The sequence below is a fragment of the Ctenocephalides felis genome, unplaced genomic scaffold, assembly GCF_003426905.1.
Source record: "Ctenocephalides felis isolate EL2017-DRISC unplaced genomic scaffold, ASM342690v1 CF-g0.4_SCAFFOLD_00845, whole genome shotgun sequence".
NCBI classification, from domain to species: Eukaryota; Metazoa; Arthropoda; class Insecta; order Siphonaptera; family Pulicidae; genus Ctenocephalides; species Ctenocephalides felis.
This window is the reverse complement of record NW_020536999.1, coordinates 44733335-44759847: the sequence shown is the minus strand read 5'-3', so window position 1 is coordinate 44759847 and position 26513 is coordinate 44733335. Positions and strand designations below refer to the sequence as shown.

The 26513-nt window shown below is 28.1% G+C and overlaps 2 protein-coding genes across 3 annotated transcripts; one reads left to right on the top strand and one right to left on the bottom strand.

Moving 5' to 3' along the window:
* Positions 1–27: 27 nt before the first annotated feature.
* Positions 28–1701, bottom strand: LOC113375871. Its single transcript, XM_026615822.1, has 5 exons — positions 1573–1701; positions 440–1379; positions 318–368; positions 197–244; positions 28–125 (listed from the first exon to the last, which is right to left on the bottom strand). The coding sequence occupies exons 1-5, from the start codon at positions 1630–1632 to the stop codon at positions 85–87; spliced, it is 1140 nt and encodes a 379-aa protein (XP_026471607.1). The 5' UTR covers positions 1633–1701; the 3' UTR covers positions 28–84.
* Positions 1020–20782, top strand: LOC113375860. 2 transcript variants are annotated; one of them, XM_026615816.1, is made up of 8 exons: positions 1020–1141; positions 7044–7104; positions 10227–10401; positions 16126–16280; positions 17902–18198; positions 19422–19529; positions 20203–20478; positions 20574–20782. In XM_026615816.1, exons 2-8 carry the CDS (start codon positions 7045–7047, stop codon positions 20679–20681), a joined length of 1179 nt encoding a protein of 392 aa, XP_026471601.1. In that variant the 5' UTR covers positions 1020–1141; position 7044; the 3' UTR covers positions 20682–20782. The 2 variants fall into 2 exon arrangements, with proteins under 2 accessions (XP_026471601.1, XP_026471595.1); XM_026615810.1 differs by lacking the exon at positions 1020–1141 and adding an exon at positions 3995–4095.
* Positions 20783–26513: the final 5731 nt, after the last annotated feature.

The window sequence follows — 26513 nt, the reverse complement described above, 5'->3', positions numbered from 1 at the left end:
TTTGTAACATTAATTTTAATATACTAATAAGTATATGTAAACTTCTATAAGTAAGTTATGCCTGTTGATATCAACTGTAATTATTTAACCTCCATGACGACCAATGAGAGAATTACTTTGTTGAACTGGAACAAAATAATTTGAATTAAAAAGAATTGTTTTGTTATGTTTCTAACCATTTGTAATACAAACACACCTGGACATTGAGTGCAGCCTGTTGTATAGGCCGAAGATTGCTGTTGAACTGTAAAAAAAAAAATTGAAATAGCACAGACTTTGTTTGTTATGTTTCTAATCATTTGTAGTACTGAACATACCTGGGCATTGAGTGCATCCTGCTGAATAGGATGAAGTTTGCCGTAATTGTGCTAATAGAAAACAAATATGAGTTGAAATTAAAAGTTTCAAATAAAATATGTAAGATATTTATTACACGAACCGATATTTTCCGTTGGATTTGGCTTTGGAGGTACTACGGCAACTACATTCGATGTCGATCCAACATTTTGCGGCCTTGTGAATTGATTGTAATTTACTGGAATGGTCTTTGGGATATTGGATGAAACCAAGGAAGTTGACCAATCATAACTTGGCGCGTATGATGCAGGTACTTGTTGCGTAAGGGATTGCAAAACGGATGAATCAATCGAAGTTCCCGACAGCGTATTTGGAGAATAATTGGTTCCGAGCTGGGAAACATCGTATGTGAGGGTTTGCGAAGCTGTGGGCCACACTGTTTGAGTATGGCTTGGTAAAGTTGACACCACTTGACTAGGCAAAACTTGTTGAGTGAGCGATGCCAATTGCGAACTCTGACCACTGAATCCTAATTGACTATGGTCCACCGCTTGATATGCACTCGGTTGAGCTACAGTTTGATAATTTGGAGCGTACGTGTGACCTGTACTTAAGATATTAGATGCGCTTCCCGTCGAAAAAGTTGGAAGAGTCAAAGTTTGACTAGTGGTTTGTGGAGTAAATGTTGACTGCAATAAACTGTTGTCATACTGTGCGGGCAAGTTTGAAGTATATCCTGAAAGACCGCCGGTTAAGTGTTGTGGTTGCAGTGAGTTACTACTGTATTGGACGGTCGGCAGATTGAAAGCGTGTCCTGTAGTTCCGGCCGTGTACGCATTTTGCAGTAAGTTGTTAGTTGGTAAATTAGCGTAATTTCCTGTTTGAAGCCCATTCAAAGGCAATCCCCCAAAGGTCATTAAATTGGAAGTATAAGAAGGAAATTGGGTTAAAGCTCCGGAACTACCTAAATTTGTCGTTGCTAAATTCGATGTTCCAAAACCAGGCCAATAATTTGGCAAACTTCCGCAAGGGCTAGGGCATGATGACCCACAACTGGTTGCACATCCCCCACCGAAGTATGGCTATAATTTCATTAATCAATTTTATTATCGGAATGGAACAGTTTGACATAGTAGATTTCAATATTAATTTCATATACATTCAATTATATTAATAAAAAATAATTATAATATGCTTTAGCTATATATTTTTAAACTGGATTAACAACTATATAATTTATTAAATAATAAAATTTGATACTTAATTTACACTTACTTTTGGCTTCCCTTGTGATAAGCAAATCAATCCGACAATTAAAAATAATTTAGACCACATTTTGATGATCTATGTTGTTCACCTACTGATTCAAACCAAACACTATGCACCCAATTTAGGAAAGGATCGACAGTCGATTTCCTAAAATAGATTAATTAGATTTTATAACAAAATTGCTAATTTTTTATTTGCCTTGACCTCTGATAACTTTGCGGCCTAATAAATTATGAAACACAGTGATTCTAAATCTATTCATATAACTTATTTTAGAAAAATTCAAATAATATATATTTTTGTTTGTTTTACACATATGTATTTTTTGCGTTTTTTCTTAAGTAGCTTATTTGATATGAAATAATATTTTATTATAATTATATTAAAATAAAAAAAATTAAAGTACAAATTTCACTGAACTGTACTATATTGCCCGACTTGATTAATGTCAGGAATATAAGGATTAAATACAAATTAATTTCGAAAACTTGTTTTTAGGAAATTTTTATTTATGCACTTATTCATTCACGATATACTTTTCAAAATGTTGGAGATTAATTCATAAATGTAATGAATCAAATTTACTTATTATATTCGATAATGATATTGAAGTGTCCTTAAAGCGCGTTTGAAATTTTTAACATATAAAATCTTCATGGCTGTCTTCATTCGATTGATATGATTATCGAATGAACTACATTTAATATTAACTGATATTATTTTGTTATGTAATAATCAGATTGTTTTGATTCACTTAGTTGGATACATGTGCATATTGTATGTGAATCATCAAAAGTTCAAATACTTTGACTTCGTTCCAAATTGTGCTTTGTAAATATTACTGATTTGCCTTTTTATTCATGAACATTTGATATTTACTGTTTTTAAGTTATTTTTTATTTATTAAAACATCAGGTTTATCCATAGTTCATTCAATCGCGCATTTCGGTAACATATCTTATCTTAGAGGCAATTCTTTCCCAAAACGCGCATTTTATTACGACATAGATTATATTTAAATTATTCGCTAACGCACAAAAGTATATATAACATAATTTCTTTTTATATTTTTTGTTATTCTTTCGATCGAATTAATTTCTTAATTTAGAAATTCAAGATTAATGTGATTAGATCACATTTAATATTGCAGCTAAAGATTAATATAATAAAGTTCGCAAGAAACAGCCGATACTTTGTTGCTGAACTTTGTTCAGCCACCTATTTCAAATCTACAAAGGTTATTTGTAATATTTCAATTTCCATTTACCTATAAAAAAAATTAGTGGCATTTGGCCTTAACGCATGTCCCATGTAGAACATGCCAAAAAAACGTTAAAAACATTCAACATTTAATTTCTAAGAAACGTAATTGGCTGATACTTGAAAAATCAGCTCGATCTTCAATTGATATTTTTCCAATTGTGGTTGGCAAAATTGTAGTCGAAAAATATTAATCTTCTCGGCTAGTTCTAAAGACATATCTAATAAACACAAATTTTAATAGAATTCTATTAAATGCTTAAAATTTTAAATTTTTGAAATCGGTTAGCTTAAGCTTTTAAATTTTTAAAATCGGATCAGCAGTTTTCAAAATAAAGTGGACAAAAAATTAATTTTGGCTCACATACGAGTACACACACATTGGACATTCAAAACATAAAATTGGCAATTCGATTTTTTTGGCGGGGGGTAGTTGATTTGCTTATTTTGGGTTGACATGGGGGGCAGGGGAGTCTGGATGATGATTACGTCATAAGTAGTATTTTTATTTTTTCCTGAATGGCAACCTTGCATTGTCTTTTCCAGTACCAAAAATTTAAAATAAGTTTGTTAGTTTGTTCCTCTATGTTTAATACCTTATCAGTAAAATCTCTACATCCTAAATCTATTTTCTTATTTTTAAAATTATAATTATAACCTAATAATTACAATATTTTTTTAAAAAAAACAAAACATTAATTGCAAAATGTTTACGTAAGCATGGGGGTAGGGGGTAATAGATTTTTTGAAATTTTTGCGTCTTTAAAAGCAACTTACACCTACCGAATAACACAAATTGACGCAGTGATCAATTCTAATATGTACATATATCAAAATTATGATATTATGAATTAAGATGAGTTGTGAATCATAAATTTGTCGATGAATTGCATATCATATATACATATTATATTTTTCAGAATTTGCTTAGAGCCATTAGATAAAAACAAACCAGTTATTTTCCAGATCAAAAAAACCAGGCAATGACAACCGGTATTTTATGGTGTTCTCAGGAGACACCTATTTGCAACTTCTGCGTCTGTTCGACGTCAACTTCTGACGATTGTTGTTTCTGATTTTAATTCTAAGATATCTACCACCTCCCACCAAAATTCTTGTGGTCTACCACGATCATGAAGACTTGTTATTTGCGTTTACCTTAGTAGCGATTCTGTTTCGGTAACAAAAGAGTGCAAATAATAAAGATTCAGTGATTATTTATGCAGGCAGACTTAATCGGATTCACGAAGTAAAAAGACTTTTTATCAGGTTAGAAATTTTTTCTCAATGATGGGCAGCTATATTTTGATCAGTCAATTTTAATTAACATTATCAATTCTAACATTTTTTCAAAAACTGTGGTAAACGATTTTCTGTTGTGGCTAAATTTAAATTAACACTTTAATTTAGTATAATAGCAGCGTTTTGAAATTTCTTACTTTAGTCTATTTTATTTGAGAAATTTTTAATACGTGTAAACTACTAATTAATCAATGAGCTTTCAAATTATCATAACACATTGCCTATAAATATTTATTTATTTATTTTTGTTTAAATTCATTTAAGAATAAAATAAATAATGATAAATTTTAAATTTTATAACGGAAAATATATTACTTGATATAAGTGTGGTAACTACCAGAACAAACAAAGCATCTTTAAAATTAGCTATGTGGCATGTGGTCTCTAATTTTGTATTATGTTGGGATAATTGCTTCTAATTAACCAATTTTTATTTCCTGATTTTTAAAGATGATTAAATTCGATTCGATTGATTAAAATAATCATATTATCATAGAATTAAAAAATATATTTAAAGTCATCATCCTATTAAATCATCTTAAAATAAGCTGTGGCATGGAGTTTCTATTTTTGTATATCGTAGGAATAATTGCTTCTAATTAACTATTTTTATTTCTTGATTTTTAAAGACGAATAAGTATCTCATCTATTGATTGAAATAATCACTATTAACATAAAATAAATATTTTTTGTTTAATTTTGATCAATAAAATAATAATGTTTTAAAAATATATGAGAAAAACATTTTATTAGTCACGGAAAGAATGATATATAAAACACTACGAAAAATAATAATAAAATTGATTTTTGTTAATTGTACTTTCATAATATAGTATTCAATAAATATTTTTCAATATCAGTTTCCGTTAACAATTTCAATTCGTTCTCGATAATTACTGTTATGTTTATTTTAAATCAAAGGTGTCAATATATCTATTAAATATTTTTATCATTTCAAAATAAGTATAAAAATAAATTTTTGATGGGAATTTCTGATATGACTAGTGCAACCACATATCGTCAAATTGCATAATGCAACAAATTAGCTGTGATACAACGAGTATGTTTACTTTCAAATGCACTCTACTGTAAATGTAAATGAATGATGTCTCGGTATTTATAAATAGATTATTTATGAGATATATTTTTAATTTGAAGTTAAAAATATGCTGCATTTATAAAAATATAAATAAAAAACTAGTGTGTATGGCATCGTGCCTTAAGCCAAATTCCTGGAACTTACCGTAACAAAATGTTCGAGGAATATTAAATGTTTTCAAATTATAAATATTGTAACATTGTCTAAAAAAATTGTCAAGCAATTATTTTGTAAACACAAGCAGAAAGTTCTTTGAATCATTCAAATCGGACGCTTAGTTCTATCAAAAATTACCATTTTTTGCACTTTTAGCTCTGTATCTTCGAAATGGCTGGACCTGCTTTTTCCAAAAACTAATCACCTCTTCTCCCGATCATTACAATTTGAATGTTTATATCATTCAAATCGGATACTCTGTTCTCTCAAAAACTCGATTTGTATTTTCTGCATTCTTTGCTTTTTATCTCCGTAACGGCTGGACCTGCCGTTGCCTAAAACTAATCAGCACATCTCCCTATCAATAGGAATCGAAAGTTTTTTAACCATTCAAATCGGTTGATCCGTGCGCCCGAAAACGTGGACGAAAAAATGCGAGCATACAAAACACACACGAACATACAAATGTTCAGAAACCTTCAAAACGTGAAGATATGCAAAAATTTTCATTTTCGATTATTGGCCCATTACTATAACTACCCTACGGAAAGTTAAAAAGATACGTAGATATAAAAGCTAGTGTGTAACCGGTTGTAAGCTTGCTGTGGTTTTGTATTAAGAGTTTGGTTTTTTAATCATGGGTTTCAAGTTCGATACCAAGCAGTAGTAATATTAATTTTCACTTGAAATCATATATCTAAATTGTGATTTCAAGTGAAAATAGTCTCCAAGAGTATTGTTAAAATTATATCTCATCACTAATTTAAAAAATCTAGCAATAAACACCACAATAATTTCTATTGATATTCAAGTATCTATACCTATGTAAAATGAAACAAAAAAGCTTTACGTTGTTTATAAAAAGATACTTCAAGAAAATGATGTGAAAAAAGTTTGCATTTATTGGGCATAGGAACTCGAAAAAACTATTAAAAAAAACATAAAGATATATAAAAATTTTCATTTTCGTTTTTATGCAATTACTATAACTTGCCCTACGGGAAGTTTATATATTTACTTAATTATCACTATTAACAGTTTAGTTCAACAATATGAGATAGTGTCAAAGTACTTTAAAACTCAGTTTGCGGTCTACATATTTTTACAAATACTGGATCCCCCATATAGGGTAAAATTTCGGCAAAGTTGTTATTTTTTTTTATAAATATGATAATTTTTTTATTTTTTTTTTTAAGCTATGACTAAACATATGTTGCATGCATACTTACTTTGTTCTCAATATTTCGAAGTGTTATGTCAAAAATGACCTTTTCTTTAATCACCTGCCATTATAAAACGTATTTCCTTACTACAGAGAATAGAAAGTTTCATCGCTTCATGACGAAGCAGTAATATTTAGCAACAATTCAATTACAAAACTAATTCATAATGAATGTTCAAAAACCTCAAAACCTCAAACTATAATAAAATATATTGCGACCGTATGAGGAGGTATCATAGCAAAAATTTGAAGATGGCATGATTTTGATAGTATGATCTGATGGTCTGAATAATAATATGCTTAATTAAAACAATAAGTTTTGAATGGTTGAGAAAATATTAAAATTCTTGGGTAATGTCTTGAAAAAAATCCAACTTTTTAGTAATTTAAATATATCATGAGTTGTCGATATTCATACGTTTTTAACTCTATTTTCAGGATGTTTATCAAGGCGTTTATCACGGTTGGTTTGGCGTCGATGGTGTTGGCAAGGCCACAGGTAATCTTCATTCACTTTATTGCCATTAATTTGCTGTTATTAGTGTATAAAAATAATTGTGTAAAATAAATCGTTTATGGCATAATTAAATATTGATGTGAATCTTTTTATTTCTTTGATCTATGATGCCGTAAAATATAAAAACTTTATTGTTTTAAAAACTCTTAGAATCTGAACAATCTTGGTCATAAACATACAAATTTAATGAGCGGCTTGACAAGTGGTTAATTTTTATTGGAAAACCTATTTGATCGATCAAAGATCAAAGATTCATTAAGAACTAATATTCTGTTGGAAAATGTTAAAATTGCGAACTTCAATTATTTTTTGCTCCTAGCAACGTAGCCCTTTAACGTATTTTTTTATTATTAACATAAAAATTCAAAATTTTGATTATGTACAATATATTACACTTCTAAGGGTTTAAAACTAAGATCGCAATTTTAATATTAAATAATGTTATTGAGTTTACGAAACGGGTTTCAGATATTTCGTATTGGAATTTCCAAATGGGTTTATTTTGCATGCTTGACGACTTTAGTTTTTATAAAAATAATATGCTGATGACCTAGAACAAAAATATTTTTATAAAAGCTCCGTTGGTTAATTTGGTTTGAAACGATAACATATTATTTGTTAACAAAGAAACATAGTATAAATTATATATTAAAAACAAGCAATTCACTCATTTTAGTTGATATTGAATGATTTATCCAAAAATATTTAATATAAAATTTTATCGTACTATATTTTTTTTTACTTTTTACCTATTATAGTTATAGTTTATAAAATAAAAATATAATTTTCTTTGTAAAACTTTAAGTTCATGAAATATTGAATGCATATATAATTAAAATTTATTTATGTAATTCTAATTCGGGCTTTTGTTCGCAATTAACATTTTTTGCATAATTTCAGCAAACTCAAGACGTTCACATTCTAAATAAATATAAAGATATATTTTCTCTTTACTTTGCCTTTTTATAGTGTTATTCGATCAAGGCCGATAAATGCAAATGCAATTGCAATACATGCTTATAAATATATATATATATATATATATATATTATTATATATATATATATATATATATATATATATATTGTTATATATATATATATATATATATATATATATATATATATATATATGTGTGTGTGTATATACAATAGTACATATAAACACATATAATTTAATATATATAAGAAAAACACGTAGGTGGATTTGAATTCAAATCTATTCTAAATCTAATAAACTAGTCACGAATTTCTTTATGATCTCCAGAAATAGTTTTTTATCTCTAACACGATTTTGATATAAACAAATCATTGTTATACCGGTTTAAATTGAATAATTTTATTTTATTTCTTCTAGTCAACGTCAAGTTGAATTTATTTCTTATATTTTTTGTATTTTTTCGTGTATTTTTTGCACTATTATATATTATAATGTATTATGAAATGTATCTTAAAAAACTATTTTGAAAAGCCGAATTGTATGTAAATATGTAGAAATATTGCCAAAATTATAAATCTTAAAATTGAAACTTAAGTGAATTGGCCCAAGCCAATTTTATTTTTGATTCAATCGTTTTGATCCATCAGATTTTTCAACATTGATGTTTAACAAGATTGCTTTGATTAATTTATTGCATTAAATTGTGCAATGCTTGATTCAAAAATATTATCAAGATGCAATAAAATTTTTATTATTTTTTTTTCAATTTCGGAGTTTTATTATTGAAATGAAATCGAAGTTTTTTCCATCATGTCAATGTAGTATACAATGTCCCTTTTCGGCGGACTATTGTAAATTCATTAAATTTACTGAATGTCCTTTACTGGACAGTTGTAAAAAAAAGTTAATAAAAAAAATCGGAGGTTTTAAGAAATATTAAAACTTGTTATCTTTGTTTTGTCTTTGTCTTTTATTATTGTTCACTAAATATTTTAGATATTTGTAAGAACTAAATTATTTTTAACTTGCAAATCTTTCCAGATTATGGTGTTGGATCTTTGAAATTTTCCACGTTAAAGTACAATAAATTGAAGAGCATCTTAATTGTGTTTACGTATTATTGAATAAGATTATAATCGCTTTATAATTGCTACTTCGTCTAATATGCACTTTAATTACGATTCATATGTTAATTACAATATTACAAGCGTATGATTGCATAAACTTTTGTATTATTAACCCTTTCGACTCGGATACCGCCGCTCCGGCGGCAAATTTCATATAAATCTCGGAATTCGCGAATGGAAAGGGTTAACTTTCCATAGGGTAAGTTATAGTAATCGCAAGAAAATCGAAAATGAAAATTTTTATATATCTTTACGTTTCGAAGATTTCTGAATATTTTGGCATACCTTAGAAAAAATGGATGTATGTGTGTGTGTGTGCGGATACAAATTTTTGTCGACGATTTCGGGAACACCGATCAACCGATTTGAATAATTCAGAAAACTTTCGATTCGTATCGATAAGGAGAAGCAAAAAGTGCCAAAAACGGTAACCCAGTTTTTAAGAAAACGGAGCGTCGGATTTTAATAATACATAAAACATTTTACTTGTATTGACAAGTTGAAGATCTGATTAAATTTTTGGGAAGGCAGGTCCAGCGGTTACGGACTTTCAATAAAAATAAGTCAAAAAATGTCATTTGGCGGTCAAAAATATTTATTGGACATATGTACATCAAATTATCTGATATTTCATAGAGATTTTCATAATTTGTACACATTTTGTGTAAAATTTTTGGATTTTGTACCAAGATTCTCACTTTTAAAATTCACGTATATTGTTCAAACAAATGTCCTCGACATTTTTGTCCAACCAATTTGGATAATTTAAAAAACTTTCGATTCGCATTGATAATGAGACTTGCTGATTAGTTTTTGCCGTTTTTACCATATGATGTGATAAATAAATTCGTAAGCAAATTGATGTTTACAGCTATATGCCTATATCATTATGCATTAAGTAATGAATCATGTAAAAATGTTTGCATTGAATAATATTATGTTTCAAATTATATTTAACTATATTGGCAGTAAACATGTCTATAAATTATACGATTATATCTGAAAATTATTTATAAATCTATATATCTTTTTTTGCAGTTTATAACATTTAAAGATGGTCGTGTGGGTGTGAACTTTGGCGGTTATCACGCGTCCGCCGGTCTGGGCGGTTTGTTGACCGGAGATTCAGCTCACGGCGGTCTTCAGGCTGAAGCAGGCACACCGTGGGGAGCACGAGCTGGTGCAGGACTCGGTGGGGATGCCAGTGGACAAGGTAATAATACTAAGACAAAAAAATTATGATCTCAGGATAATTTTGATTGTCCTATCTAATAATCTATCTAATGAAATCTAACGATTAAATAAATGAGTGTTATAACTCATGAGTCGCATCATTTGTTAGTTTAGTAATAATTATTTTAACAGTTTGCGACTAATTGTAAGATGTTACTGACTTACTTTGTAGTATATTATGGAAAATTCTTGTTCGTTGTTATTTCTATACATGAGATAGCCATGTTTGGCTGGTATGTTAAGATCGTACATCAACAACGACAGGTTATGGGTTCGATACCCGCCTTGGTCAGATTGACATCTAGCAGTGCTGATGAGAATAGATTCCTAATATGATATCAAGTTAAAATAATCTTTCAGACAAAAGAAAGAATAGTCAACCACTAAATATCTTCTAGAAATACTAAGTTGAGGAATGTGGGTACATCTTATAGCGTACATAGTTTCTATTGCTCTTCCAATATTAAAAAAGTAATAATAACTTTTCTATCTATCTGAAATAAATAAATTTAATAAAAAAATTAGTCGCATTAGTTGTTAGTTTAGTAATTATTATTTCAACAGTTTTCGATTAATTGTAAGATGTTACTCACTTACTGTGTTGTATATTATTACCATGAGCTAAGCATGGTTGCATTATAAGAAAGTAGATTAACAATCACTGGTTTTGGGTTCGATACCCTCCTTGGCCATATTGACATCGAGCAGTACTGATGAGAATAGATCCCTAATATGACATCAAGTAAAAGTAATCTTCTAGTTGCAATATATATTCACATTACTATTAAAAATACTGAGATTGTATTTGTTTGCGCCGCACCTGCGTAGGTTGTCGGACCTGAAAAAGGTTTGGTTTTCTACTCGGACAACATTTTTCAAACTTCTGAAATTAGGCAATTTCGACCCGATGCAGGCAATAATAGTTCTCTCCATTCGATTCAATTCATTCAATTGTTTCATTCTGTTCCACTCAGTTGTTGCATTCAGGTCTATTCAGTTGCAATTACATTGTTAGTTCAGTAGTTCGTTCAATTCAGTGTTATCAGTTGTTTACATTGTGTGTCAAGTCGACCAGTTATTTTTTTTCTATTTATTGTTATCAGTGTGTTCGAATTAATTCTCAACATTACAACCCGACCACAATGATGTTTCCAGACCCAATCAAGTATACCGGCTTGGACTTCTAAACAGATAACATTTCTATTGAATATTAATATAGTTCTTATTTTTTTGATTTATATAAAATTTATATAGAATATATTTTAGTTTTATTGTATTCATTAGCGCTTATAAAGAAGCACTTCATTTTGAATTTATATTTCATTTTCAATTGGTTTTGTTTTCTGAATTCACTTTAATTTTCTATTCCTCGGAGTAGAAAATACTTCGAAAAGGGTTGCAAAACTCCCCAACCTCAACTGTATTTCTTTTATATAACCTCATCAAAGAAAGAATGGTCAATTACCAACGCTAAGAAACTTCTAGAAACGCTAAGTTAAGGAATGTGGGTACACCATTTAATTGCTGGTAAAGATTAAAAAGTAATAATAATATTCCTATCTAGGTTTAACAGCTCGCACATTTAAAGTTGGTTTGTTGTCCCTTCTATAACAAATTTTTAATTTTCCAAAAATAATGTACCTGCAGGCGCTATGTACGCCGAAGCACGATCTCCATGGGGCAGGGCCGGAGCAGGTCTTGGAGGCGATTTGGCAGCCGATGATGGCCAAAGTGGAAACGCTATACCGCGCGGTTACAAATACTCCTACGCTAGGAGACATTAGTTAGCTTGCAATTGCTATATTATTTCCACGATAAATATATTATGATATTGTCACGATTTATATTAGAACGTAATTTGCACATATTGAATAATAGAATTATGACACATGGAGTACCAAAGAAAAGTCCCACGATGCAACTGTATACCAAATAATTCAAAATAATGTCGCCAAAGAATATCTAAATCCATTAATTTTTATCGAAAATATTTATAATTTATCATAAAAATCCGTTTTTTTTTTGCTAATCTTAATATGTAAATTAACAATTTTAAGATCGCAAATCATTGCAAATTAATTATGATTATAAGTCTGCAATGTATGAGGGTATAAGGCGTTTAGAACAGGTTTCAATTTATCTAACTTTTGTGAATATTTTATTAAATTCTAAACTTATTTCATATCATTCTTGATCAGGTCATATATATTCATACTGTACTGTTACAGATGAATTTTAAATTTTCTTCTTATTTGAATATTTTAATAGTTGCTAATTTTATTGTAAATTATTCCATGCTGACACAATTTATATCAAACTATTTTTTTATTAAGGATTAACTGTATTTTGTGAAATATTCGTCTTGAATAATAATCACCAGAAACTAAATTAAAAATATGTAAAAAGTTTTACACATTTTGAACGCGTTGAGCTCGTTTGACTGATCTAGTAATGTATCATAACTCTCTATTTTTCCAAATATTATTTTATTTTTTGATAAGAAATATATTATATATATTATACTATATATTTTTAGCACAATATACACGCAGTATTTTTTAATTAATTAAGTTTTAATCTATTTTTGCACCTTTCGCACTTAGTTATATGATCACTAAGTACAATGTGCTTTGTATAAATCAATTTAATAATAATAAATGATTTTAAAAGTATTTCTGTTTTTATCTGAAATATTTCTTCTAAGAAAACTACACATATAATTATATTTTTTTCTATAAATTTCAGATGAATCATTTGTTTTTTCCTGATGTAATACTAGAATATTTATAATTATCTTTTTTGCTAATAGTGTAGAGCACATTGTACTTGATCATTTGTTTTAAATTGGACTTTGGACTTTAGTAATTACTATAATAATTAGTGATAAATTATACGTATAATAGCATTTTTCAAAAAAATCATTATGATTCAGTTGAGAGCATGACTTACATTATTTAAAACATATTAACTTATACTAACAAATATATGTGTATCATATCATATTATATATATATATATATACATTCATAAAAAAATCCTGATGCATCTTCACTAATAACTTAGGTTGAAGATTTACTATCCTTGCGCTAATTGCAAGACTAATGAGCAAATAATTTGCATTTCTTGATTGCATTGTAGAAGTTTTCATCTTTTTTTCGCATAAAGATTAAAATAACACTGATTTTTTTAATTGAATTTGTTTCTTATGAGGGTTGCTTGAATATTAATTCATAATTTCACTAACTAGACAACACCACTGTGATCTTTTTGTTTCGAGAACGCTTAGCAAAGGTTTTCAGAATTATTGTCACATGTGAATAAAAAATTAGATTTTTTAGATTGAACGAATAGTTATAGGTTTTCTAAGTTTTTTAAAAGTTTTTGAAATTCTAAATAAAAATGCATCCTTCTTTGAATGGCCAAATATTTTTTTTATTGTATCATCGTCAACAGTGTTAAATTTATAGGTGTTTAAAAAATAACGCTTTGTATCAAATGAAAAATTCTTTTCCATTATATTTGCGCTTGTTTGAATGTATCAATTACAATATATGTTGAATCTATATTTTAATGATTAATTCACCTTCAAAATTTATGTTGCATTTTAATATTTTTTAAAATTTTTAATATACATATTACTCTTAAGTTTGCTCTGCGTATGTAGCAACTTCAGAAAAATTTATCGTTAAAATGAAAAAAATTAATTTAAACTGCATACAAAAAACGTCATTTGTAATCGAAAATTTTGGCAACATACTGATAAATAAATTATAAATATTGATCATTGCATACAAAAATGTCTGGGTAATAAACCAACAATGTTAAATTTTCTATGTATTCATGATTGAATCTACATTTTTTTTAATTATACGCTTAATTGCATTTGTCATCGTATATGCATCAGATGCAAAGTTCCAATAAGTATTACTGATGTAATCATTATTCAAAGTATTATCAAGATGCCCGTCATACTCATCTCATAAACAACTTAGATTATTTTTATCACGACTATAATTATTTCTGCATTAATTTTTATCATAGTTACTGCTTATATTACTGCATTAATCTTCTATCAAAATTTAAGCCAAGGATCCAATTAATAACAATGTAATTTACATTTTATACACAAAGTATTATATTTGCCCAGAATTATAGTTCTAGAAAATTAAATATTACCATCTTCAAACAAAGCTAAAGTTAAAACTATAATAATAATTACCCAGAATTTTGAATAAAAGCAAGTACGTCTCTTTAATTACCCAGAATTTTGAATAAGAGCAAGTACGTCATATATGTCAAAGCATTATCTAATTTTTGCTCGTAATACAATAAATTATTAATCAAGAGTCTGGACTCAAGACCTGATTAATTCACAATTGCACTTTGTAATTGAAAATTGTTTCCGGATTTAGTCAATACTTATATTGACTCACTACTATTGATAAGATAATTATTTCTTTATAGCTGCAAAAAATGTTGTTGTTGAGTTTGGTCTTTTTGTAAAGTTGATCCAATTTAAATAATTGTTGCGTTGAAAATCATCATCATGTAAGATACGATTTGTTTTTAGAAATCTTACTGATATGTAATTAATTTAATAAGAATATTCCATTGCGGAATATCCAGAAGGTTAAAACGTGCGAACAAAAAATAGAATAATTTTTGAAGGTCTACATTTTACATCTTCCTCGTGTTGGATTGATATATTTATGATCGATTAATAATGGTATTTGGTAAATAATATTTTTCCGGAACTCTTCAGAAGAAGTAATAATGTAAAATTTAGCATGTCGCAAATTATTGGTTCAATGTTAGTTGCTTTTATTATGATATTTAACATTCAAGCATAGATATAAAACTAGTCGATGAAATGTTTGGAAAACTTTATATAGAATTTGATAACAGTGAAAATGGAAATTTAGGGATGAACATAGTCTATACTGCCACTTTAATAATTTCAAGAAAATCGGTCCAGTAGAAATTATGAAATCGTATCGAAAAAGGCAGTTTTGATAAAAACGATTTTAAAGTTTTGCAGAGCAAGGAAAGATAGCAGGATTATCGTGGTCAAACAGTTATATCTCCGAAAATATTTTAAAATTTGAAAAATGCTCTTGTACACATGTTCTTGAACATGGCCAAATAGCTATATCTCCATTAATATATCTATATCTCCATAAATAACTTTGAAAATTTAAAATAATCTATTGTCATAAATTCTAAACTTTTCCTTAAAAAACGCTTTTTAAACATAATTCTAATAATTTAGTATCTTGTAAGATATTTAGCTACTATGTAGTATATAGTATATTAATATACATAATAATAATAATAATAATAATATATAGTATATTAATATACATAATAATAATAATAATAATAATATATTAATACATAATTATGTATTAAGAAGCAATCATTTATACCACTGAAATAATATTATCAGTAAACCATCTAGACACGTGTGTTTGTTTGTACTAGGGTTGTATTTATTTTCATCTTTTTTAAATTTATTGCCTGCAGTTTTCTGAAGTTGAATAAAACTAAGAGTTAATATTCAATGAAAATATGAACGATTTGTATTCTACCTAATAACTCTGGGAGACTTCATAAATATACATATGCTTAGCAGTGATGTTAATTTTATATTATATGTTACATATATATAATTTTATATCCAAGTTAATTGTGAGATTTTTTTCAGGCCGAACTTCTGGCGGGCTATACGCCGGAGCCGCATCCGGGTTCGGACACTCAGCGGGCGCCGAACTCGCCGGCAGCACCTCAGCCGAAGGTAGTTACGGCGTTTCTGTTGCCGGAGCTAAAGGCGTAGGAGTAGGTGTTGTTAAAACAGTTGAGGTAAGAAATTGTTATAATAATTTATGATCTAATTTTTTTAAAGGGGGTATTCTAGTCTAGAGGCATCAACTTTATGCGATTTATGAATTTCTTGGGCGAGTTATGTATACGGTATGCAGACAATATTTTTACAATGCTTTTTTAATTTTTAGATTACAAGTTAATGTTTTGAGAATACAAAAAATACATTTTCACATTTCAAGTCATTAACTTCCCGAAGGAGAAGTTTATGTTTTCATAAAAAAATCCGATTCGCTAATTTTAAGTTTTCTCGACGTTTCAAGCCATTCTGAAACGAATGAGACCAAATTTAGAAAAAGTATGTGTGTGTATGTGAACAGATTTTTTACCGTAAATCGACGTTTTTCAAAAACGTCTGGACCGATTTGAAAAAGATTTAATAGCCATTCGATGTATTGCGATGAAGACTAGCGTTTATCAAATTTGCGCGACGATCGGCCAAGCCGTTTCTTTGTAAATCGCAGAAAAGTGGAAAATTTTTCGTCCACGTTTCAACCCGCAATTCTGAATCGATTTTGAAAATTTAAAAACGGTTCAAAAGATATTGGTTGGAAATCGTGCTTATTAGTTTTTGGTAAAGATCGGCCGGGCCGTTTTCTTGTAATAAAGTGTTAAAAAATTTGTTTTCGACGATTTTTATGATTTTTTTTGACGGTAGATACCATAGTCTTATAGATCATACTAAAATATTACTACCAAATCGATTTAAAAAAATCAAGAACTGTTCGAAAGATATTAGTTGGGAATGATACTGATTAGTTTTATGTGAAAATCTACCAGGTCGCCTTCATATAAAACTGCTGAAAAAGAAATTTAAGCCGATTTTTATGGAACTTTTTTCGGCGATATATATCATGGTCTTATAGAACTTACTGAAACATTACGGTCTTACGACAAGTAATTTAATTTTAAAAATTCATCAAAGTTTGAGAAAATGAGTAGTTTTTTTGACGTCTGTTAAAATTAAAATTAGACGATTTACTTGGTATAACAATAAAGTACTTAATCTTAATGAACATACTAAACCATTAATGTCCTACGGAAACCTGGTTCAATTATAAAAATTGTTGATTTTTTAAAATTTGCTTTCAGAAAATACTCCGAGTTAACATGCTCGTTCGTTTTCAATTATGTGTAATGAATTCAATCGGAATACTTTTAATCACTCATAAATTAATTTATTTTTTATTGATTAAGTCGATTAATTACACATATCGGGAAGTTCATGTAACTTGCCTCAAGCCAAAATACTAATACCAACTAGTTTGGAAAGCAACTGCTGTTGCTTTATAATAAATAAAATAAATTATATAACATTATAATAAATTAGTTAACAATAGTAATTAGTGAACATTAGACGGATAAAAAACTGCTATATATTTTGTAACGAGTTTAGTTTAGTTATAACGAACCCTATAGCAAAATGTAATGTTTTTTGTAGAATTTAATTTTCAGAAATTCAGCCAGATTTTTTATATGTTATATCTTATAATCCTTATTATTCTAACGTTTAGAAATTAAGTTCAACATATAACAAATCTAAACTCAGTATGCCATATTTAATGTTATCCATCTGTTAATAATTCTTACTAACTTGCAGGTCGAACAGCCTACACCAGTAGTAACAAATGCCATCAACAAGAATGTAGAAATAGTGAACACTGTAGAAACTACAGCTCCTGTAGAAAAAGTTGTTCCAGCTAAGCAAGTGTCCGTTGTCGAAACCGTACCAGCTGCTCATGCTGGATTTACATTCACAAAAACTGTCCAACCTGTTGCGTACGTCACCAAAACTGTCCAGGCCGCTCCCGTCGTTGCAACCAGGGTTAAGGTCGCAGAAGTGGAGCAAATGACAGAAGCCCCAAAGAAGGAAGTTGTGCAAGAAGTTGCCCAAGAAGTAAGTTTCAAAAGTATAATTATATAATAGCATAATAGAATTTATGTGAAGGTTGTCCAAGGTTTATTAAAAAGTCATTTTAATGAACAATACTAAAAAAAGAGTGCGCTTACGGTTCACACGCGATTGAAGTAAAACTTATTTGCTACTGTACAAGATGGCATTTAAGTAAAAATAAATACATCATATAACAATTTTGAATAATTTTTATTAGTAATATGTGTTACCATATGATATACACATTTATTAGTGTCAACTATTATGCACATTTATATAATGATAAATTATAAATTATATATCTATAATAGCATTAAAAATATTTATTATATTTGAAAACCATAATGTAATTAAAGTCATACTCAAATATGACATGATCGGTTTGCTATTGCAATTAGCATTTAGAAATAAACCTTTATTAGAGAAATGAAATAATTGCTGATTAATAAATTTTACAATATTCTTTCACGCAGTGGATTATGTTAAACAAAACCTAAACAAATATTATTTTCGCAACTTCACTCATCATATAATTGTGCTTAAAGAACTTCATGTAATTAAAATTAACATACATTCAATGACTGCTCGTATTTCTTTTCACTATTACGCTGGCGATGTAATCTCATTCTTTGAACAGCTGTAATATCTGTCTTGCCTAAAAAATATTTTTCATTTCAATAACTTCAAAGATTTATAGAAACTACGTATAATATAGAAATAATTTCTAATCAATAAACTTACGTTTAGTACATTGCACAAATGTTTAATTTGTTTTATTATTTTCAAGGAACTCGGTAAAATATTCTTCTGATTCAGACATTTTTCAGTAAATCAAGATTTGTACTACGATGTAACTTTAAAATGTTTAATTATCTATGCCGATTTCTTTGTTGATATCGGTACGCATACAACGTTGATTCCGGTACGCATACAACGACAGATTTTTATTCGAATACACGACGACTAATCACAATCGACCCGTATTGAAATGATTTCATCGAGAGCGAATGACGTACAGTTCGGGTGTAACGCATTTTCCGATGCATTTGTAGAGATTTACATCCTAGTCGCGCCTAAAGAAGTTTTACTTCAAAAATATGTAAGAAAATTTCAAATATATCTAATATATTTTATTCCTTAAAAAGAAATGCTACTACGTTTCAACTTATTCATTCTGCTAAATTGCATAATGTTATAAAAATCTAATATGTTTTTGTTTTTGATAGGTGCCGCAATATTATAATACAGTTTACTTGAGGAAACGTTTCCGCCCAAGACATTTCTACAAACATTATGGATTCTATCCAGCAGTTCAATATGCATCAAATGTTGAGGTAAAGATCAAATTTACTTAAATGTATCATAAATTTAAAAAAAATGGAATTTATTGAATATTCTAAATTTCAAATTTATATTCTTGCCTTATATTTCGCTTATACGGGATATATGTTACTTGTTAACTTCCCGTAGGTATATATAATATATAAGTTATAGTAATCGCAAAAAAATCGAAAACGAAAATTTTCATATATCTTTACGTTTCAAACGTTTTTGAACATTTTGGCCTACCTTATAAAAAATGGATGTATGTGTGTGTATTTATATATGTGTGTGTGTGTGTGCGGATACAAATTTTCTTCGACGATTTCGGGAACACCGATCAACCGATTTGAATAATTCAATAAACATTCAATTTGTATTGATAAGAAGACATGCTGATTAGTTTTTGTCAAAGGCAAGTCTAGCCGTTCCGAAGATACGGGGCAATAAGTGCCAAAAACGGTAACTGAGTTTTTAAGAGAACGTAGCATCCGATTTTAATAATTCAAAAACGTTTTACTTGTATTGACAAGATGAAGAACTGATTAAATTTTTGGGAAGGCAGGTCCAGCGGTTATGGACTCTCAATACAACCACTAGTCTGTACCACTAGTTTGACATTAACTCAGTCCTATTAATAATTTTCTCTAATTTGAATATACTAATGTATATTTTATGTTCTCTCAGGTTGTTCCAGCACCAGTACAGGCCCAAGTAGTGAAACAGGTATCCATTCCTGTTCCTCCTCCGGTAGTTAGGACAGAGTTTGTAAAACAGGTTCAAGTACAACCTGCACAGGTCGTAAAGCAGGTCGAAGTTCAACCTGTTCAAGTAATTAAAGAAGTGCAACCTGTCCAGACCCATGTCGTAAAACAGGTCTCAGTACCTGCTCAAGGATCATTTGCTGCTCAAGGAGGTTTCACAGTCGGTGGTTCTAAGGGTTTTTTTGATGACATTTTCAACGTAAGTTAGATTGATAAGAATTTATAGGGAAATATTATATTCAACCTGTTACTGTCTGGTACTGTTTAATATTTATTTATTTCTTGATATTATAGATTCCTATCTCCACATTGGGCGCAGTAAATCAATTTCTGAATAATAGAGCCGCTGCTGGTGCTGGTGCCTCTGGAAGCGTACAATTCAGCAAGCAAGTTTATGGTTAAATATATATTTATTTTATCATTTTAATTAATTTTAGTTATATATAATTTAATTGACAATAGAACTAGCTCTCTATGTTCTTCTATGCTTTATGTAATGAATTCCGTCCGTTCAAATTTACTCAATAACTTTTTACTTACAATTTGTTTTGTATAATTTATTATATTATTTATAAGTCGGAATTAAGTATGTACTTCGATTTTAAATATTGACTTTCAAAAGTCTCTTATAAATTTATTTTTGAACTAAATTATTATACAGAGGCTTAAATAGTATAGCATAAGTACATTTTCCGAAACCATCCGTTAATATTTCAAAAGTTGTTAATGTTTTTGTTATGATATATGAATCATTTAGTAATCAAGAGATTTTGGAATATAGATCAAAATTGTAAGATTTATTGAATATAAAATTAAAGAACATAAAATAATACATATATTGTTATTGTTACATATTGTTATATTATGAATATAGCTCTATGTTAATATTCTGAATTGTCGGATACATAATCACATTGTTTGCGTAAAATATAAAACCTAATTTGATTAGTCATTCAGGAGTTGAATGATTCATTAATATGATTTCTAATCAAAGCTTTTCTCTGTTTGTTTTATTTATTATATACCTACAATAACATCAAGGTATTTGCATAGTATTTAACGCTCCGTTGATGGTATCAAACATATTATTATGTGTTTGTATTAAACATTAAACTTTCGTTTACTTTAGATATATTCGGATTAGACTTTATTCCTAAGTCGAACAATAATCAATATTCATGTTTTTTACAGTTTGGAAAATATTTCACAAAGAAATAAACAGAGCAATATGATTTTGATTTTGTAACTGCTATCAGTGTTTGATGAAGCTTTTTGATTAGTTTTGATTTAGATTTTAACATTTACATTTATTTAGCTAACTGTTATTAAGTTTCTATTTACAGAAGTCAGAGAAAACATATTTTTCTTTGTATTTAGAAACATAGCATGACCAAATGTAGTCGATTATTTAAGGTAAGTTAGCCCAAATTACTTTTAATTTTCTATAATACTATTTGTTTTTCTTCTTAATTTTTTGCTATTCAAAATCCTTATCTATTTCTGCTATATTATTTATTTTTGTTTGCTTATTCTATTGGCAGTTATAGCAAGTTAATTAATTATTTTTATCAATAATATTTTATTAATATATAGATGATGCAAATGCAAGTATGGCTAGAAAACTTTTAAGTAATTATACCAAAAAATATATTAAAGTTTTATCAACAGAGTGTAATCAATGTCAATTCAATTACAATCTTTCCATAAATGCGAAACAAATTAGGAAAAACATCTTATTTTTATTACATCAAATTGAGTTTAAAGAGTACAAATTAATATGGACTTTGCAATCACAGTTTGAGTATTTTTAAATCAATTTTGAAATAATACGCTTCAAAACATTTATCTACAAAATCTATTAATTTAATTGAGAATACTCAAGTCCTTTTTGAATTTCTCTAATTATATATATAACAAAGTGAAAGTGTTTTGCAGATTCTTCGATTTCGTATTGCCCGTTCGTCTGCTCGAAGAAAGTATTATTTGTACGTGCCAAACATTTAATTGATTTGTTCGTGGTAATAGAAATTCATTCGCACCTAATCGAACTTATTTTATCGATTTCTGAAATAGATTAAAGGAAATGAAATATTTAATTTATTTTTATTGAGATTGACAAAGTTGTGGCGTAGCTGTTTTGTAACAAACACTTTTTAAAAGGTCCACACTAGTCTACAGCTCTTCCCGTTTGAAATCGATGTGGATAACTTTAACTAAAGGGTTTTAGGGCTTGCTAAAATTAGTAAATAACTATATTAGATATGATGTTTTTGTTTATTAAATAAATGTAATAATAAGAGAGTATTGCGGTATAACCTTGTCGATAAATGTAAAAATGATGTATTTAATCTCTAGATATTTTAATATTATTTATTTATTCTATTTGTTCTTTAAATGACTGTATTTCCTCTATATATTTTTGTAATTTAATTTTTTTTTTAATTTTTGACACATACGAGCTTTATATTTGCATAATATTAGTTAAAATTAAGTATTAAATAAAATTATTAACTACAAACATTTGAATCTCGCGCCCTTTTATCCACCTGATCGTATAATAAGAGTTAATGCTAATAGTAAGGTGACCATATTTTTTAAGTCAATTTTTATTTATGCTAATTTGGCACGCGGGGTGGTAGGGTTTTTGGCTTTAATAACAAATGCTATTTAGTGATACACTAAAAAATAAATGTGGATCTTTTTTTTTAATCGCAATTGCAAACTTTTAGTAAGAACTTTATTATTAAATTATATGTAATACTCTTTTATCCATATTTTTCTTACTTTTGAGCTGTATAAAATTCTATTCAATTTTCTAGGATAAAAGATCTAAATCCGAGACAAATATTGCTTTTAGAAAAACCCGGGACACAAGGTAGAAATCCAGGGCTGTCCCTGCCAACCCGGACGTATCACCTTATAAATAGTGATATTGGTAACCACCGATTTCTTCAGGCACTTTTGTATCTCAATATTAATACTAAAAAATTTCTTATCCAATCATGGGGTATTAACCTTTCTTCATATATCCGGATTGCCAAACGAAACTATATTTACAAAATTTTAATATTTTATGTTATATTTATGCTCGCTGCAATAATAAGTTATACTATTAATTAAATGAACCAAATAAGTAAACAAAACAACATAAAGCGCAGATGCCATATTGCACCATAAAAATATGCTTTTATGAGTAAATAAAAAACTCGACTGAATGAATTAGACTCACGCTTTACACTATATTTATCAAACCACTTGTTCTCTGACCTAAATATTCAGTTACGAAATATTTCTGCACGTCTAATTACTTGTAATTTACAATAATTCGATTTCAAGTATAAGCTCTTCTCTTGGATACGTGACGTATCGAGACTAGCATGCACGTTCCGTTATTCCCAATTGTGTAATATCTTAAAAAATTCTGAATGAAATAACTTTTTCCAGATGACAAAACAAGCGTAACATCAAAATTAATTCATAATATATGTTCTATAATATATAACCTTTTTGGATACAGACATGGAATACATACAAAATACAGAATAAATGAGTATGTATTGAGGTGCTGTTGGTGTAATAAGATAATCATAGAAAACGCGCTGGCACTCTTGAGTATAAAAAAAAAATAACATAGGTAAATTTTACTTAGTTTTCTTTTGCTATTCTTTGTAGTTTTGTTTCCACTGAGGAAGAGACAAGCGTGGAACTCGAAACGTATGGATCTATTAAATTTATTTTGAAAAATATATCTAAATTTCCTTTTTTATACCTAGATAAATGCTTGTTAACAAGTTTTTTGTTTTATCAACTCGTATATACAATATATATTAATTATTTTATAGGTTTGTTGATTTGGTCACTCGCACAAAGCAAAAAAAAGCTTTTCGGGTACACAAGAGCTATTAATGATACCCTATACACTTTTTAGTACATTACGAATATATATATATATATATATATATATATATATATATATATATAGAATTTGTCAGTATGACGAAATTAATTTATATAACCAATTTCTAAGTTTCTTTTTTTTTACAGAAAAGAAAATTTTTTTATTCATATATATTATATTCCTTTCGTCAATAATTTTGAAGTATTTGGAATTAAACAAAAATTGAATACTTTCTTAAAATTAAAATAAACAACCCCTAAATATCATAATTGATAATACTTTGACCATAGGAGTGTGTCCTTGCGTGAATATGGAAAAACTTCCAGAAAGCTGTTCAAAAATACTAAAACTATATATATATTATATATATATATATATATATATATATATATATATATCTAATCGGGTATTGAAATAGTACGTGCTCTGTTGCTAATGAAGGCACGAGGTATTGACTTAAATAGAAGCTTTTCATTGTAATCAACGCGATATATATATATATATATATATATATATATATATATATATATATATTGTATGATTCTGAATTTGAGGCATAACATCAATAAAAAACATGAATTTCTTTCAAAAATTTATTTTAAATCCATACGTTTCGGCTATAATCCTAGCCTTCATTCAGTGGAAAAATTAGTTGATCTTAGTGTTAAATTGGAAAATTTTAATAATCCATGGTATCAGGATATGGTAATGCACTACACTATGAACTTAAACTTTGGATAAATAAAGCTCTGATTCATAAAATTGGAGGTTTATTATTTATTCAAAGTTTAAGTCTGATTAACTAATAATATATATATATATATATATATATATATATATATCATTTTATTTTTTGTAACTTTCATTTCATTCTTTATTTATAAAAATTTTCTAGAGAGAAGTCTTATGAACTAAAATTAGTATTGAAACAAGTACACATAAATTGATAATATACTTCTAGCTTCTTGTACCTTTGGGTAATTGTTAAAAAATTGCATTAAACACAAATTTCTGAATTTATTTTACTAATCTTATTCTTTGTGTTTTTATTATGTCTGTGAAAAATGTTATTTTTGTAAACATTTTATTTTGTTTTTTAAAAATCCTTAATAAATTTAAGGTTTCTCAAGTATAATATATATTTTATATATCTCATACAAATTTATATAATTCGTTCGATTAATCAATTATTCCTATATTAATTTTTACATTCATACATTCTTATTTTTTATAATATTCTATTATTTTATAAGCCGTGAATATATTGATATTATAATAAGACAATCATGTAATAATTGTGTTTGAAGAACTTCATGTAATTAAAATTAACATACATTCATTGACTGATAGTAATTTTTTTACTTTTTCGTTGGCTATATAATCTCATTCTTTGAACAGCTGTAATATCTGCTTTGCCTAAAAAATATTTTCCATTTCAATTACTTCAAGGATTTATAGAAACTACTTAATTTATAGAAATTATTACAATAAACTTATGTTTCATACACGGCGCAAATGCTGCATTTGTTTTATTATTTTCATTATTATTTACGGCGGATAGGGTAAAATATTATTTTGATTCAGACATTTTTCATTGAATCAAGATTTGTACTATGATGTAACTCTAAAATATTTATTTATCTATGCCGATTTTCTCGTTGATGTCGGTACGCATGCAACGTTGACGCCACATACAACGACAGATCTCTATTCACATATGCGACGACTAATCACAATCGACCCGTATAGAAATGATATCATCGAGAGCGAATAAATGAATGAATCATTGGCACTCGAGTCTTATTTTATCTTATCTGCCGTAACGCACTTTCGTTGCATTTGTACGGATTTACACCCTAGTCGCGCCTAAAGAAGTTTTACTTCAAAAATTATTAAACAATGCTTTGGAAGAAAAATTAATAAAAAAAATTATCTTTCACTTTTTATTTAAATTTTGAGTAGAATAAATTTATTACCGACTTCAATACTTATTTCCACTTTCATTCCGCAACGTGCGGTTCCACACTTTCATCTTCTTCAATACATCGGTGTGGTTTCCATTGCAGCACCGTTACAGTCAGTGTCATTTTCATTGTACTTGCAATAATACAAGATTTTTCAACTATTTAAATTGATATTTTAATATAAGCAATGAAATAAATTTCTTATATATATTTTTTTCATTTCTCTTTTAGTTTGTGCGTTACATGTGCTAATATTTATTTAGAATTGCATAAGACGTAGTGAGAAGCAGTCAACGATAAAGGACGTGATTGATAAGAATAATTAAATGTAAGTTTATTTAATTTTTATTGAAACTTTTAAAGAATTTTTTA